Source organism: Mercenaria mercenaria, chromosome 6 (genome assembly GCF_021730395.1).
Source record: "Mercenaria mercenaria strain notata chromosome 6, MADL_Memer_1, whole genome shotgun sequence".
Taxonomy (NCBI): Eukaryota; Metazoa; Mollusca; class Bivalvia; order Venerida; family Veneridae; genus Mercenaria; species Mercenaria mercenaria.
The window spans coordinates 18,767,241-18,785,430 of record NC_069366.1 but is presented as its reverse complement, the minus strand read 5'-3'; the positions used below and the strand labels follow the sequence as shown (position 1 = coordinate 18,785,430).

Below are 18,190 nucleotides of genomic sequence, written 5' to 3'. Positions count from 1 at the left end.
TTTATAAGGTTTATATTACAGAGCTAAAACGAACGTTTAATATAAGTTTGCTACTTACTGACACGTCTTGAAAGGAAATGTAGAACTATATTAATATGTGATTGGCTTTATATCGTATTACCTCCCCTTGACCAGACAAGTAATTAAAACGTTTATCCATATTTATTTGAAAATTCTAAATAATCTGATTTCAACCTGGCTGAGCTGGAGGAAGACAGTAAAATCTGTGAAAATTCAATTACCCATTGCTGAGGTCTCTCAACAATATTGGTTTTCATAAGGCAAAAGTAAGAGCTTCTCACAGGACACGAAAGCTTTCCTAACAATAGAATTTTGAAATATTATACATTTAACAAAATAATAGAGTTATTATAATAGTAGCTCGATCTTGGATGCTGTATTCGGCTCGAGTGGACTTTGCCAGGATCGGGTCTCACGAGGCGAGCAAGCGACGAGTGTGATCTGTTCTTGCAAATCCACAAGAGACGAATACAAAATCCCAGATCTAACTACTGTTGTAATGACCTTTTATCATATACCTCCACCTTTTTGTTTGTTGTTTCGTTATCGAACGAAATATTAAATGTTTGTCGATGTTAAAATAGAATTGTGAGAATATTTCGTTTGCGCTAAATTTATAGAACTGTGTCGGATCATGAAAGTAGTCCGGCAACATGCAATACAAAAGGTACAGTACGGATTTTTTTCTGCCTGTTCATATTTACTTCTGAAATACAATCTGTATTTTTGATAGAATTTATAAAGGTATATAATAAAAGGTCTTACATATATGAGCAGAGAGAGTTATGAACAGATAATGCTTGTATCAACATGGGGATTTATGTTTTTATAATACCGATTTTTTAATATATTTACCTTTAACAACATATGGAGTAGCCCGGAACCTTGTTCTCATCATCTCCTGTGTTGGAATTGAAAACTTATCTCTAAAGTATTCTGGATGACTGATTCTCGGGTATTCCGACATTACCAACGTCTTGCAAAATTCTATTAGTGTTTGAAAGTATAAAATAAAACGTTGCTAAGAAATTATTATGAAAAGATACCGAAATAGAAGATACGAATTAAGAGCTACCTTCAGGCAATAAATAATATAAACGGAATAAATTCATTTATAGAGAAATTCCAAGTTAAGTTAACATATTCCTGTTTGAAGCAAGTAAATTGATATACGGAGTTAATAACTAAGGTAATGAGAATTCATTTGAGTTCAATAACCTACTATTGCGCGTTTTTCAGGTTTATATTTCCAATCATATACGGACAGTAGTAATTTGTAGCAAAGAACACAACGTCCTACATTATAATGTTGTTTTTCTCGTAAATAACACGTCACCCTACTAAGACACCTTTTTTTATCATGAGCAAACTAGTCCTGGTGTTGAGAGTGGAAACTGCATGATATATCTTATAAAAAATGTCCGAACCGGGGATTAAACCCCGGCGAGGCGACACCAGTAACGGACTATTAGACCTACTTGTATCAACACTAGAGCTGAGTGGAAGAGCTATGCAGTCAGTTGTGTAGGGTGGGGGAAAATCTTTCTGTTTGAAGCAGGAGTCTCTGTAGTAAAAAAAGAAATATATAAATATGATGACTTGGACTCTAGCACGTGTCCCTGTTGTCCATATTCATCTGCATTTATATTCTGAAAGATAGATTTAACTGTGTTTATAGCGTATTTGTACTGAAGAAATTTTAATTTGATATCTGCAGTTGACTGAGGTGTCTTTTGGCAACGTTTCATTGCACAACAATGTTTAGCATTTCAAAGTCTAAGTTTCAGATTTTAATCATTGATGAATATGTGAAAAGTATCTCTATTTAAAAAACAAGCCGTAATATCACATAAACAATAACAATGTCAACAACTAAACTGACCAGATTGCATCTCTGAACTATAACTATGTTGCACCTTTAAAAATAACAGATTGATTGTTGTCATATGTTTCTGCTGAATTATTTGGAATAATAAAACCTGTAATAACTTAAAACTACAATATATTTATACCTGTCAAACCACTGTATTGCTCGTGATAGTGAAGGGTAGTATATTGCTAGGACAGCGTAGTGTGTGTCGTCCTGAGATGGGGTTTGCTGCACGTCCCAGTTACCGCCACCAAAGTGACGCATACCTCCAAATGTCACCCATGCATCACCACCCTCTCTTAATCGAACCTTGGGTATCAAGAGGATATCAATGTACAATAGCTGCATCAATACTAGTGGGTTATTCCTTTTAGTTTTACGCATTCTTTCCTAATCGTAACATATATAATTCAAAATCTATAGCTTCAGAATTCTTTATGCCATGAAGTTCTTTCTGTGTCATTTTCAAGAAGACTTCTTTAGCTAGTGCTAGTGGATAAAAGTATGTTTAATTGCTTATCATTGAAACAAATTTAACAATGAAATAAAGTCTGCTATTATTCTGTTTGGTTGCGTTATATGTTTCGAATGACCTTTCAGAGTAATTCAAATTTAGACTGATAACTGAACAATTCACCAGAACATTAGAATTTATACTCTAAACATGTAACGACAAAGGAAACATACCGAATATGACCTTGCAAGTCCTAATATGCGTCCGCCGTCAGAGTCAATATGCTTAGCAGCCATGGTAAGGGCACGTCGAACACTGACCTCTCCATCTCTGTGAAACCTCAGTAACAACACCCAGCCAGGATGTGGCTATAAGTACAAATGAAGCAAATGAACAAAATAAAAGGCATCGGATTTAATCTTTTCTCATATTATTTGTGATTACAATATTGAAAATTACTTTTTCCATTGAAGAGAATAAGTTGTGCCATCTTGGTCCAAATGGTTGTTTTGTATATTCCAATAAACCTTGATTCAAAAGGTCTGTCCTCCCAATCTTGCTGGTTCTAAAGTTCGTCGTTTATCTCCTCAACGTGATGTATTGTCAATTTCTTGCGTAAAAGGAATTGAGTAATACAACGGACTACAACAGCGTCGCGATGAACCCAAATTCTGTTGAAGACATGTTAACATATTGCCGACGACGCACACGGTGCATCGTTAGGATGCAGTAAATAGATTCCCTCCGTTCATTACAAGCATATGGCTATGAACAGTAAATAGAACAGTAAAAAGAAGTGGATGGAAAGGAATATGGACGACAGTGGATATGAAAATATTTCTAACAAATAGTGGATAAATATTGTTTACTTTATATTTTCTTCATAATCATGACACCAGCACCAATTATCTACAAAGGTGGTAAGTACAACAATTTTGATAAATGCTCCCTAACCATGTAAACTAATACATTTTTTAAAGTGACTGAAAAACAAACAAATCCTACTGTCAGCCTTTACACACAAAGTTATGTAATAAAATGCTCAATGAGATCCAGAGTAGAACCATGAGTACGGTTTTAAAATAAAATGTAGTTTGTCTATTCACTTACGAAAATGAATTAAATACTTAACTATATCATGACCTTTGTAAAATGATTATGAGCAGCAATAGAACTTCAAGTGTCTTTAAAATATCTACATGAAATTTGCTTCACAAGGTGTGAATTGCCTGTTTTATGTTAATTTCTGAAGATGACTTGCTTGGGTTGAAATTACAAACAAAAACTGCTGCTTTTCCCAGATGCCACCAACAAAAACCAAAGCAATTTCTAGTTAAAAAGAAATGCTTTGACGTTGTTTCCCTGCAAATCTTAACTGTAAAATTGTTGGCGATTTATTTCGTTTTAAGTTGTATATACGCTTAGAATAAACCATCCAACAACTATAGTTAGTCTAATTACAAGTATCCGGCTAAATTAGAGGAAACCTGGTCTGTGTTGTTCTCCAATATCTATCATATTCTATTCTAATACGTGCAACCAAGTGACTGTACTTACACCGACGCCGTCTTCCAGGGATAAGTCATTATTCTATGGACCAATAGAGCAAATATGAATGGCAAACAAAAATGGACAGAGAACAAAAAAAATTACTGTGATAAAATCGTACACGCAAGAAACAATGAATGTCTTTCTGTCGTGCGAAAGTTATATGAGCCGCAACATGAGAAAACCAACATAGTGCATTTGCGACCAGCATGCATCCAGAAACCAGCATGTGCATCCGCGCAGTCTGGTCTGGATCCATACTCGGTGTTCGCTTTCAAACCCTATTGCAATTAGAGAAACCGTTAGCGGACAGTATGGATCCTGATGCGCAGGCTGGTTCGGATCTATGCTGGTCGCAGATACACTATGTTGGTTTTCTCATGGTGCGACTCAATTATGCTATTTATTTTCCCCTTTGAAATGAGTGTCAGAATAATGAACATGAACATGATAAATACAATTGCTTTGAAACGGCTGATTCTGAAGTTCAAGGTAATCTTCTATAAAAGCAATAAAATGATGATCATATATATGAATGAATAGCTACAGTTTTGCACCTAAAGACACACACCATATATATTTGGCTCACTTATATTTTAATATGAAAACATGCCAAATAATGGTTATGTGAAACGTCTTTACAATGTTTTAATTGTACCAGTTCTTCCCAAAAGCAGTGCAAAGTCACGTGATTCTACTTACACCAGAGCCATATTCATAATCTTCTCGAAAGTGTTCCTTATAACGTATAGAGATATAGAATGAGGTAAAGATATTAAAATAAAGAAATATTTGAAAAAAATAAGGCAAATATGACACAAATACTGGTTCATTAAGTTAAACACACTAGCACATTCAGTTATACAAAGTTGTGAGCAAAGAAATACGTGGCGGATATATGTTCTCGAACTTGAATTTTGTCACGAAATGACGTATAACGAATCATCAGTTCAGATTTGTACTTTGTTTTGTATTGTAATTCTACATGATCAACTTCGGGTGAAAGTGACTAATTGAAATAACTGAATATAAGCACCAGTAAAAAGTATCAGTATTTGTTCTTACCTTCATGACATCTTGACCGCCGTTCGGATTATACTGTAAAATAACATATAATGAAGAATATAATAGAATAAAACACAACAAATTTACAAAACGTAATGCAAAATATTATAGATTAAAAGCAAATTATAATTTCAGTATACAATAAATAAATATTCAAATATTCTAAGAGCATCGGCGTAAATCAGTCTGACAATGACGTTGGTAACGTTACCATGGTATTTCGATACGACTGTATTCTTTTGACGTTAGTATTATTTCAAAATACGTTGGCATTGGTGTTCTGTTCGCATTTGCATCATACAAACCACCTGTTTCCTTATGCTTAGTAGCCATTTAGAGAAGTATGACTTTATTGATGCCATACGAGAAGGCATGGTCGTGACAACTGTGGAAACCGAACCCACTACCTGAGGATTAGGCTGCCGGTACCTTAGCCACTATACCACCGCTCATGTTATTTCATCAAAGAGATAAACGATAATGTTCTAAAACGTTTCTGTGTTAGATGTCCCTCAATTATTCTGACAAGGGGACATTAAATGCGGAAGGCATATATAAACATTTGATAATTAGATTACATGCGACAGAATGTGGCGTATTTAGTCTATTTTTAGATACACATTTAATTGTTATATTTAGATTATTCCAAAAAGTCTTTAATCTCAAAATTTGAGCGAAATTGTGATTTTGATCCAAAACTCAAAAAACTATAGCAATTTGTCGATTTAAAAGAATATTTGATTCATAACAAATTAAGCTATATAAACACAACACACAGCAATAACAGCGTCCACGGTCAATAGCAAACTGCAATATACTTTTATTGGACCGATTTTCAAAAATCGTTAATGAAAAATAGCAAAATCTGCACGCAAGCAACAACATGAACATGGAACCTTCAACCTTAAAATGATTTCTGGCAAAACAATGGTTGCTTTATATATATAATGATTTATTATGTTAAAAACACAGGTTAATATTTACTCATAGAGGATACTGTAAATATAAAAATATTTTCTAGATCCGAATTTATGTTTAGAAAGATCCAAATGTCCTTTAATACCTAGGGAATCTCACACACTGGAATATTAGTATAAAGAGATGTCATGTTAATATGTAATAATAAGGTATATGTATACCTTTATCCCAAACTGTAAAACAAATTCATAAAGATATAAACATAACGTATCAAGGATTGTTTCACTTTAGATTCCTTGAAAATAACTAAGGAAAAGATTTATATGGAAAATAAATGTTTTATAAAGTAGATATGAAATTGTTTAACATACAAACGTATTTGTACCTTAAGTTACAAAGATAAACTTTCTTTTTTGTGCCTATACTGGTATATGACATTTTTTAACTTCAATGAAATGAAGTATTTACGAAAGGCAATGCATTCAAAAATTGTCATCAAACATAACTGAATACTTACACCAATATCAGGGGGTGGTTCATAATATGGCCGCCTGTTTCTGATTGGCTCTTGTGGATACTACAATTTGAAATTAGCCTTTTTGATGTGATAACATATTACACTGTCTTTTGCTATGTGTATGGTTTTATATGTGCATGATATAAATCAATGCAATGGGACTGCATACACATTTAATATACATATGTACAAAAGTGGTATCGCTCAGCGAAATACTATATAAGCACGTCTTGTCCAACACATAAATGAGCCGCGCCATGGGGAAACCAACATAGTGGGTTTGCGGCCAGCATGAATCCAGACCAGCCTGCGCATCCGCGCAGTCTGGTCAGGATCCATGTTGTTCGCTATTAGTTTCTCTAATTCCATTAGGCTTTGAAAGCGAACAGCATGGATCCAGACCAGCCTGCGCAAACCCACTATGTTGGTTTTCTCATGGCGGGGCTCAAATATGATTTTAGCAGAGCTAGAATCTTTGGATTTATAGTTTAACGAATGCTACTAACATTGAAACACAAGAATGCTTATGTCATTATCTTCTGTGTACTTCTGAAGTAATGCCATACATTAATCCCTGATAAACCCAAAGTAAAATTGATTTCATCGACTGAACGCCAAAACAATATTAATTAATTATAAATAATCGGGGATTTTTATCGGAATGTGTATTCTTCAAAAAAATAAATATATACGACCAACCGTAATAAATGTAACATATGTCTACAAATTTCGTAATTCAAACATTATCACGTAAAAGAAAATTTTATGCGTTTGTTTTGCATGTATGTTTTGCTGGTAAACACCCGATTTCACATTTTCTACTTCAGAAAATATGGGACACTGTGTTCCCTCTATGAAAGATATTTCAATGTTAAACTAAAATAAACAAAAGCAATCTATCCAACTTGAAGAAAACATGTACAAAATTAATAAAAGTGACTGTAAAGATTAACTGCTGTATGCCTATTAATCTAACTCTTCTTTGACAAAATCACACTTACTGGCACGAAATTGTTCTGGTAGTTTTCGTATCCTAAATCTGGTCGTCCGGAACGGTACGTCTAAAATATTTAAACGCAATGTATTGCTCGTGTGATTGTAGTTTTTTCGTAAAGGTGTATTTTGTTTTATTTCCATAAAGTCTTTGTTAATTAGGAAAGTACATCTTCAAAATATAGTTAAAAAGAAACAGTTCTACATCGGAGTGAGAGTATTGCTAAAAAAAGATAAGGAATGGTTAAAGTCATGTATATAACTGCCAGAGGCACATTCCTTTAGATTGCAATAGCTATAAAAGATGAATGTATTATACCCGAAAGAAACAAGTTTGAGCCAGTGAATGAACAATTTTCATTCTTGTTTAATTGTTAATTTTTATTTTACATTATCATTTTAAGAATTTTCGCGCAATTTGGCTAATCTTTTTTTCTTATGTAGATATTTGACAGTTACTATCTATATTGAAGGTTATTTAATTTTTCTGTGTTGTTTAGTCCAATAGTATGACGCTGTCATGTTTATCATGCACTGGTTCAAACATAATTTATATATATATATAGTAAATAACTAGCGAAAGAATATATGTAGTAATCAAAGAATCTTGCAAATGTGGGGGAGGATACATAAGAATTATGCAGATGAACTGCAAATACCAACCCTTTGTTCGTATTGTTCTTGCTGTTGCTGTTGCCTTGGTGAGTCATAATAATTCCTAGGAGTTTTATCCTGGTACTGTAACAGAAAAATGACTTTTGAACAGAGGAAAATACTATTTTTGCATGAAAGAGATTAATTCGACCTTGAATGTTTTGTAATGATTTGTGCACATAAATGTTTGTTCATTTGTACATATAATAAAGTTTTGGCAAATATGAAACTGAAACTGAAACTGCATAATTTGATTAAACGCCTATTTTTATAGAATGATATATTCAATGGCGTTGTACATAATACTAATAATAATGATTATAACAATATTGATAATGACAATAATAATAATAACAGCCTGTAACAAACAGTCATGACCGCATCCCTCAACATGAGGTAATCTTACTCCTATATGCAATAACTGGTAAATCACACGAGTGAATATATTTTTAAATTCAAAACAGAACGGAGCAAATCAAGCGAGTGTCTGCTTCATATTGATATTCATAAATTTGTTACAAATATGAATATCCTTTTAAATCATAGTTGTCTGATTGTTTTGTGTTTATGGTTTTACATGGCTTAACGTCTCTCTGACGACTGGTGATGGATCATCGATCTTGAATACTACATACGATAACTTTACTGTTGCTACAACGAAATCTTAAAAGCCCCTTTATAGTCTACCATCTAATAGATGCATGCATAACGGCATATCAAATCGGCCTTGACATGTTCTATTAAGCATACCACTTCTTTAAAGTTTTAAAATAAATAGCTTTTGAACTGATGAAGACACTGTTGATACATAAACACATCCGTCGCTCGAGGCCGCAAACATGATGGACAGAATGTTCGAGTTATCAGTTTTTCGAGCAATAAATCACAAGCAAAGAAAACGGCTTGGGACCATAAATATTGCCGGAGTAGTAGACTCAGATACGTTCGAGCAATTGATGCTCTAGCCAACGACGTTTTTCCTATAATAGGAAGATGAAATTATTAGGTGCACAAATGCACATTTGTGGCCATTACTTCAGATTATTATTGAATACGTTTATGTACTGATACCTTGAATCAAAAAGTATGTGTATGAATTATTTTATATCGAAGTTGTCGAGCTTTCTTCACAAGATCAAGAAATAGCGCAACAGAGATTTTGTTCACTCGCTCAACAACTAGGTTAGCCCACACTTTTAATATTATATCGCATCCGCATCTGATATCCCTTTCCTTTGTTCATGTTACTTATTAGTATGTATATATAACATTGACTTTGTCAAAGTCAGTTGAGATTTACTAATATGGCCCTCTTTGGTGAGCTGTTCTTTAAGGGAGTATGTTAAGAACGGTAAGAACATGTTCCACGTACAAAGAATACGGACAAAATTTGCACAGCCTTACAGCCAAAATGGCAAGAACAAAATGGCGTATTGATGAAAAAAGAAACATTTTCACTTAAACTATCATGTACAGTTGACGCCATTCATTATATAATTTTATTTTAAACAGAACTTTGTTGTGAATTATAATTCAAGGTCAATTTAATGTCGTTAATGTTTTTGTTGGTCATGCGAGGTACTCACAGAAAATAAAGAACGAAAAAGGAACAGTTCAGCAACAAAACCTTAAGGCCTCACCAAATTAAAAAGTTGTTTATCGGAGTTGCCACTCGTATATTTTCAGAAACACACAAAAAAAAAATTTTTTTGTTTGTTTTTTTGCTTGCGCTCGCCCCCCATTGAAAAAAATCAGTCCAAAATTCTTTGGTGCGCTACTTTTTACGGACGTAATAGTGTATAAATGTTTATAAATCCAGTCCCAGATTGTTCTCAAATGGATTTTAATCAAAATAAATAAAATAATACGCACACATTGTCTATAATAGATCATAACACTTACGTTTAGTTGCATTAAAGTTATTCCCCTTTATGCAGTTACGCCATTTTCTTCAAATGTTTACCAAATTACATGCTGCAAAAATCGATTTATTTCATTGAAAGCTGGATAAAGAAAAACATACTCATTCATTTGATAACATCAATCTACATTATTTTGGTAAGGGTAAATGCTTATTGATGCATGTCACTTATCTGTTTTCTGTTTTTCCTCTCCAAATGATCGGCATTTGCATACGAAAGTTGGTGGGGTAAGGAATTTACATTACGAGTTGTTTTCAGAACAGTTTAGATTTTTAGAAAAAGAGCTGTACATTAGACGTCATGCTCGACTTTTCTGAATCAGAGCTTTGCCAGTGTAGCAGTGTGTATATAATATATATAATTAGTCTATGATATCGATTGTCCGATTAGTTCAGTTGGTAAAACATCTGACTTGCAAGCAGAATGTCGCAGGTTCGAGTCCTGTATCGGGCTGCACATTTTTCCGCTCCTATTACATTGGTGCCGTGAGTGTGGTGACTAGCCTTGGAATCCTAGAGCTAGGGTGAAGCAATTGCTCGGTTAGTCAAAAGTATCTGAGTTTGTCTTTGAAAAAAAAGAGAGAGGAATGTAGCAGTATGTATATAATGTATATAATTAGTCTATGATATCGATTGTCCGATTAGCTCAGTTGGTAGAGCATCTGACTTGCAAGCAGAATGTCGCAGGTTGAGTCCTGTAACGGGCTGCACATTTTTCCGCTCTTATTACACCAATAAAAGGGGCATAATAGTCAGAAGCTGTGAAAACTTAAATAAAAATATTCTGTGTCAAAAAGGGACATAACTCTGTCTAGATTCAGACTTAAGAGTATTAATTCTCCTGGTGTAAACTTTGACCGTAAAAACTATTCTAAGTTTCAAATCAAAAGCTTTAATAGGTCTAGTAACACTGACAGAGATATTTGACGTATTAAAAACTTTGTAAAGTCAGCTAAAAATGCTACATTTTCATAGCAGTAAATATTCAAGTCATATATAAATGTGATAAGTATGGTTTAAGGTTATGCATTGTTTTTTATTACATATTTTCTAACAGCATATTCAATAGCATACATTATTTGATTAAGTGTACTGTATGCCAATGTTATTACCTTTTTTCACGAGTTCGCTTTGTTGTGCCTTTGCAGGTCGGATTTTCTCAATCCCTGGGGAATTACTTTTTTATGTAAAAGGGCTATACATTCTATTTTAAGGTTTTTATTAGTCAGTCGAGAGCCAAATGAAGACAAATATATTTCTTCGCTCTCCGCTCGCTCCTGATTTTCTCAAAAACAAAAAAAAAATATTTAAATTATTTTTTCGCTCGCCGCCTCATTTTTTTCAGAAAAAAATCCGATGAACAACTTTTCAATTTGGTGTGGCCTAATAATCATTTCATCCACGATACTATATCAGGCTTCAATAATGAATTTATTATTATATTTACCAAATTTGTAATAGCTTTTTGCCACGAACTGAGTCTTTATTACGCAAGACGAAGTACATAAAGAAAGTGTTCTAAAGGTATCCGAATGCTAGTAGTTGAAAATACGAATTATGTGTCTCCCTGTTTAGAATGATCATTTTTCAAAACTTTACAAAATTTATACATGAAAATATCGTTTCTCTACTAAGTAATATATCATGAAAGTTCTATGATAATCTGTCACCAAATAAAGTCAAAATATATATCGTAAAATGGTGTAATTTTCAATGGATAATACCACATCAAAATAGTTTAAATTTAAAATATACATTATATTTTGAAAATAAGAACGGTTCATATTATCACTTTTAGTGTTCTAACAATAATGGTATTGTTTTATATTCGAAGAACATTGTTACGTTACGTAAAATGTGGATCAAATACCACCTAAAGGTATCTACAGAAACCAAATTTGTTTTAAGATAAACATATGAAATATCTATTTGTTCAATAAGTCTTGTGCATTCAAACTATAACAATAAATTCCCGACACCTCGTGCTGTAGAACTTACTACGGGAGTGTCACTGGATGGGCGATAATTTCTTGGTGGCACATTCTGGTATAACAAAACAAGTAAAAAATTTGTTCATTTGCATGCAACTGAGACAAATTTTTCTACGAATTGTTTAAATTCTTTCATGAAAATTAAGGTAAGATTGCATTTAGACTGAATGTAGACGGGTAAAATGGTAACCTGAATTGAAAATAGAATATACAAAAGTTACTAGGAAATCTCGAAATTTTGTAAAATGATGCTGAACAATAATACTTGAATGACTGTATTCAATTCATTAGAAGGTGTTAAACTTTAAAGTTTAATGTATATGTGGTATATATTTACCCTTCCCGCTAATGGTTCTGGCCTTTGCTGTGGGTAGTTGTACTTTGGCAAATGGCCAAACACTTGCTGCAAGACATGATTACTTTCAAAAGTAACAATACATCATCAAAAGTTATTTCCGCTTAGTAAAAAAACAACTCATTTGATTTAAGGAAAACTTTTAATGATTGTTGTTGTTTTTTAACTTTTCAAATATTATACTACTGTTATTACTGAGTTGTGAAAAGACTTTCCTGAAAAGAATTTTATATACACGAAGAACTTAATCTTAAAAATATTTTAACAGACTTCCTGCACATAAATGAATATTTAACTATGATTGTCCAAAACAAATAAAATGTCAGTTTATGTAATAACTTGATATTATGTATAAGTTGCAAAATATATTTATCAGTTCAGTTATGACTACATTCAGCCAAATTTTTATGATATTTAGCAATTATTTTATTTCTATATCTAGTATATAAGTACTGCATTTCACCAGATATTTAGCATCAACACAGATTTATTTCTCGCAAAACAGCAAAACTACTAGACCAGTCTAAGTATACAAACGAATAAATGAACAAAAATCTAATTTGTAAAACTTGAATAATATAACCAAAACCCGTTATCAAATTTCACGTCAAGTGTCAACAAACGAATTTTTACAATGGTTTGAATTCTTCAGTATCAGCTCACACTGGTTTATGTTTTGTGCTTCTTTAATATCAATTCGTATCAGAAAGATAATAATGATACAAAAGTCTACATAGAATATAAAATTGCAAAGACGTATCACGAGTTTTAGAATATTTAAACTCATTAATTACAGTTCACATTAATTTAACAAATGTACTGTACAAATAGTGTACTATTCCCAGAATAAAACACACGAAAACAAGAACAAAGATCCAGCAGGAATGAAAAGACAAGTTGCAAGGAAGCAACGACCCGAAACTAATTACGACAACAATGTATGTATTGTAGTATCAATAACTGATATAGAAAAAAGAAGAACAAATAAAGGAAAAATTGGGTACCGCCTTGGACTTCTAGTGGCTAAAACAACACTGGGAAGTTTAAAATGGGTTCGTGATGCTGACCCAAAATGTCGCCATATTCCAAAATAAAAGTTATTTCCGCAAGGCGAATCCCTATCACACGCAATGGTAACGAAAGGAACGGGTTCAATATGTGAAATAATATGTTTTTTTTAAATTCGTCCTCTAAAAACCGCTAGCTATTAATATACAGGAAAACGAAAATATCTCTTAAATTACTTCAAATATTTAACACAGATTACTGCAAAGTTCAAGTTTATAAATCGTGTAAGAATATAATGCGTTGTAAAAATATGTTACATTATGTTTTGCTTATTTCAGCCCAGTAGCCACAACCACTACTATAATTATAACGAGCTACAAGTTTTGTACATAAAGCAAACTATATTAAACATATATTCATGATAAAATCCAGTTGGAGTACGGGAAGCAAAACTAGAGACTTTAAGCCGACCAGCACAATTTAGGACAAGTTTAAAGGTTGAAAAAATCCCAAGTGCAACATCATTATTTCAAATACAGGCGGAATCATTGTAGGGCATTATATACTGTCAAATAGCTTGCTTGCTTTGAATGGATCTAAACGACCTTTGTTTATTTGACACAACACCTGTCTGATAATGCAGTACACGCAGTATTGAAAATCGACCCACTCTAACCAAGTGCTATATGTTTTGGATCCTTTTGTATTTTTCGATTCTATTCAAAGTAATGGATGCTTTTATTTTTAGTGCCTCTCATGAACATGCTAAGTTTAACCGACTCTGTTATTATTTTGCCTGGTTGCCTCACTGCACCAGACCAGATGGAAAATGCCGCTGTTCATGTTATACTCTACCCCTAGGTATACTATAAGGACCATGGTCAGGAACGAAAAAATATATTAACCCATTTCAATCGCGCATTTCTCACGTACAACGCACAGTCAGGTAAATGAGTGCTGTGCATATTGAACAAGTGGTAATTTATCTTTCACCAATCACATTGCCTCAATATTTCATACTGCAGAGACACTCCGTGAAGGGGTCGTTGGATATAACATGAAGAGTGGGTTTTATTCTTTCTGGTCTGGAGATAATGGGTTGCGTTCAATGCTTCCAATGAACATTCTCATAGAAGTATTTTTGGCATAATAGCCTCTGATCAACTGCGAATGAGGCTCGAATCTACTGTTTAATCATTCGATCAGAGAGTTCTGTTTAGAGAAAATCACATGATTTGTCTACTGTATGCGTCCCTACTTTTGTCGGCCTAATGACAAACTATCCTAAATGGGATGATTGGTACACAAAGATCTTTTTCAGCCTAAAAGATGTATTCATTCAACAAACGTGTCAAATAGAATGCACGAATATACAAAAAAAGCATAAAACATCAAAAAACAACGTTGGAAGTAAGTTAGTAGTAAATCAAGTTAATTCGGAACAATGACGCCTCATAATTATAATTGAATATGTGCGTACGTTTCTATTTTTGAAAGATAGTGTGCTACAGTAATACCAAAAAGACAAAAAGACACCACAACAGAAAAATATACCTCTCTATACTTGTTTTGTGATATTTGGTAGGGCATTGTATAGCCCTTTTCTAAAAAAGGCTGAAACATAGGTAAATAAACTGATATCCTCAGCAAAAAGCGTTGTATATCAAAATATAGTAAAAGTGCTTTTAAATGGTAAATGAACAAATGAGGAACGTGATCAGAGTCAATCATATTATTTCTTCTTTATCAAAGTAAAATTAACGCATAAAGAAAGTAAGTATTGCACCCTTTATGAAAAAAGAAAATATATGATAACAGGTTACACTTTTCGTTGTTTCAAACTGATGTAAGGGTTCATCATTATTTTGAAGTAAAGTCACTCTGAACGTGTTATATGTCACGGTAGTGAAAGATATCGCTATTCATAGTCTGGTGGAACAAATATTCTTAACATGGAAACTACGCAGACGTGTTTACATGGGGAATATTGACAGTGAGGAAATGGTAACTTCTAGCGAGGGACATATACATTCAATTTCTGTTGCAACTGTTTTTGTGTTACGTATTATGTTATTTTGTGAACGTACAGTGGTTTTAAAGATAAGTCAGAACGAGCAGAAAAATATCACCTGATCAACCAGTTATAAACATCAGAAATACTCGACTGACCTGTGAGACGATATAAACCTGATATGCTAAATGAACACTGCACTTGTAAGGTAGCTCTGCACGTTTGAAACAAATACTTTTCGACAATGTAGAATTTCATTATACCATATGTTTTCAAAACATCATTGTATCTAAACACAATTAAGCAATGAAAATAGGTAAGGTCCTGAGTTTCATGGTTTGTTACACCGATTTGAAAATATTGGTTCTCCGGTCAATTTACACATTGGGCTTCTATTAGAAAATTGCATTTTAATGACAATTTCGCACATAGAAAATGTTCTACAATGTAGACTTTAATGAAACTTTTCAAAGGTGTATATGTACCTAGTTACAATCATATGGCCAATAAAATGTAGAGGTGTGGTTGCATATTTTTCAAAATTTGATATATATCAACTGAAGCCTTTCACTACTTTTAAGTTTTTACTTTATGTAATGATTTTAAATTATTTTACATCAAACCTATGTTATCATTTACTGACATTGTACTTGGTAACAAGTTAAACATGTAAATATTGATATTGTCATTTACTGACCTTGTATTCTATGCACCTAAAGTCATATTAAAATCTAAAACAGAACGTTGTCCTAGTTAGTATACCTTTTATATCTAAATACAGTTTATGTTTGTATACATTTCTAATTACTCCAGGTTATCAATATTGAATGAAACGTATTCATTAAAGAACTCTGTAACTGAACACAATAAGGAATAATAACGAAACATTGGTACCATTTTACAATGGTGTGCTAAAGAAACAAGTAGTCAGGCGAACCTTGGTCTGATAATGAGGGATTGTGCGAACATAGTAATAAAATTATTGTAATTTCTCTTTATAACCGAAGAAATGCCCAAATTTATTCAAGTAAATAAGAGAATTATTGCTTATTCTTAAACGCGATACATTTTAATATGAAGAAACGGATGTGTTTGGTGTGTTTGGCCTCATTACTTTGTGATCCTTAATATTATCTTCATAACAACATGTCAACAATGGCTTTAAGTGCCAATAAAAGTTGCTATTTACTCTTTTGATCATATTTTTGAAATGCCACTTGTAAATTTAGACAGAAAAGCATTTAATCCAATATGAGGTAGTGTAAATCGTTCAGTTCCGTTAACCTATTCGATTTGTTTGTGTAAGATTTAAATTTGAATCCGCTTAAACTCCAAAAAATGTAAATACAGTTTTATAGTTGCCAACCGCAAGTTGGTGTAATAGCGTATACGGTATGTTAATGTTTTGGACCATTTTTATATCCATTACCCAGCTATATATGGATATGCTGCAAATAAATTGTCAATATTTAGTTTGAGCATAGTAACAGTCTTGCCGTTTATACTGTAAAATCAGAAATATTCATGAGGGACTAATTTTCGTCTAGTAAATACACGAAATTTAATACCAACGAACAAGTAAAATGCCCATTCGTTAAAATCCACGAATAAATATCCCCACGAAATTGCCGTTTTGACCAACACCACGAACTTTCATGCCCACAAAATTAAATGATTTTACAGTATTACGTTCCGTTTTTAGTGACCCCATTTCTCGTTTTGAAATCTCCTGTTTATTAGTGTTTAATGAATTATTTAGAATTATCTTCATAAGCGACAATTCTACAAACAATGATTATAATGATAACTGATGTAATTCGGTCAGCAAATATTTATTTAAAGTTGCCGTATAATTATTGGAAAGTATTGTACCAAATAAAGGTCATGTAATATCGTATATCTATTAATATTGACATAATCTAGATTGGTGTGAACTTAAAATTGGCAAAAACCAGATTAACCTATTAATTCTCTGTATTTATAAGGTCAAAAACATCTTTAAAGAGTTGACCGCGAATTTCTTCGGTAGTAAAAACATATAATACCACTTAGTTCATAGTTGTTACACCTGTTGAAAGAATTATAAAGCACATTTAGAAAGTTACTTTTAGTGTGACTTTCATTATAAAATAGGAATACGCCCTACCTGTTACATTTGCTATATGATAGCAGATAATCTGATTAATTGCTCTGACAATCTCTGCTTGCAATAAGATATAAGATTAGATTGTATTTTCTTAATTATATGATGCCAATGACAAATGTACAAAATTGTATTTAAAAAGCTTCAGTCATTTTTTCCCGGAGAATAGCAATACACAGAACTGTTTACATTGGGCTCTATAAAAACTTGATCTGAAGAATTAATTTCATTAACGCCTGTACAACAGAACTGATAGATTTGTCTAACTTCTGTATAACTATCAGCATTTGTACGATGTCTTTAACTACAAAAGGTATAACATATATAGTTACATTTGCCATATTTGTGTATCTTGACTTGTCCTCAGCTTGTTCGTGGTTGTATGTATGGAATGCTGTACAATTTATGATTGGTCCTCGTTCTTGTATCTCGTCTTGCTCCTTTCTCTCGGTATCAGAATTGTTCGTTCGTGGGAAACTAAAATTAATATCCAAAATTAAATATCATTATTTATATTATAGAAGATAATAGGTATCGGTAGATTACCCGGAAGAACAGAACACCCCAAACATAGCCATAGAGCCTTGCATCGCAAAGAAGGCCTACAAAAATGTTTTACATACTATAGAGTTATATTAAATATGTCATTTTAAAGCAGTATGTTACAAAATTATCTCAACCAGAACCAGAAAATATATCACTGAGACCTAAAGTTTTGAAG

The 18,190-nt window shown here is 32.8% G+C and overlaps 1 protein-coding gene across 6 annotated transcripts in view; it reads right to left on the bottom strand.

The window, feature by feature from the left end:
- The window catches only part of LOC123549501 (uncharacterized), a 29,160-nt gene that overhangs the window by 2,015 nt on the left and 8,955 nt on the right, over positions 1-18,190 (bottom strand). Inside the window, exons 2-15 of one of the 6 annotated variants that reach the window (XM_045337631.2) lie at positions 17,802-17,946; positions 14,870-14,929; positions 12,290-12,355; positions 11,960-12,004; positions 8,050-8,124; positions 7,395-7,454; positions 6,394-6,453; positions 4,959-4,991; positions 4,596-4,631; positions 3,903-3,935; positions 2,579-2,713; positions 2,034-2,200; positions 1,500-1,585; positions 877-1,008 (exon numbers count right to left, since the gene is read on the bottom strand). In XM_045337631.2, coding sequence (XP_045193566.2) covers positions 877-1,008; positions 1,500-1,585; positions 2,034-2,200; positions 2,579-2,713; positions 3,903-3,935; positions 4,596-4,631; positions 4,959-4,991; positions 6,394-6,453; positions 7,395-7,454; positions 8,050-8,124; positions 11,960-12,004; positions 12,290-12,355; positions 14,870-14,929; positions 17,802-17,810 — 997 coding nt within the window. In that variant the 5' untranslated portion in view covers positions 17,811-17,946. The remainder of the gene's footprint in view (positions 1-876; positions 1,009-1,499; positions 1,586-2,033; positions 2,201-2,578; positions 2,714-3,902; positions 3,936-4,595; positions 4,632-4,958; positions 4,992-6,393; positions 6,454-7,394; positions 7,455-8,049; positions 8,125-11,959; positions 12,005-12,289; positions 12,356-14,869; positions 14,930-17,801; positions 17,947-18,190) is intronic. The other 5 variants (XM_053545283.1, XM_045337634.2, XM_045337637.2 and 2 more) reach the window with 5 other exon arrangements.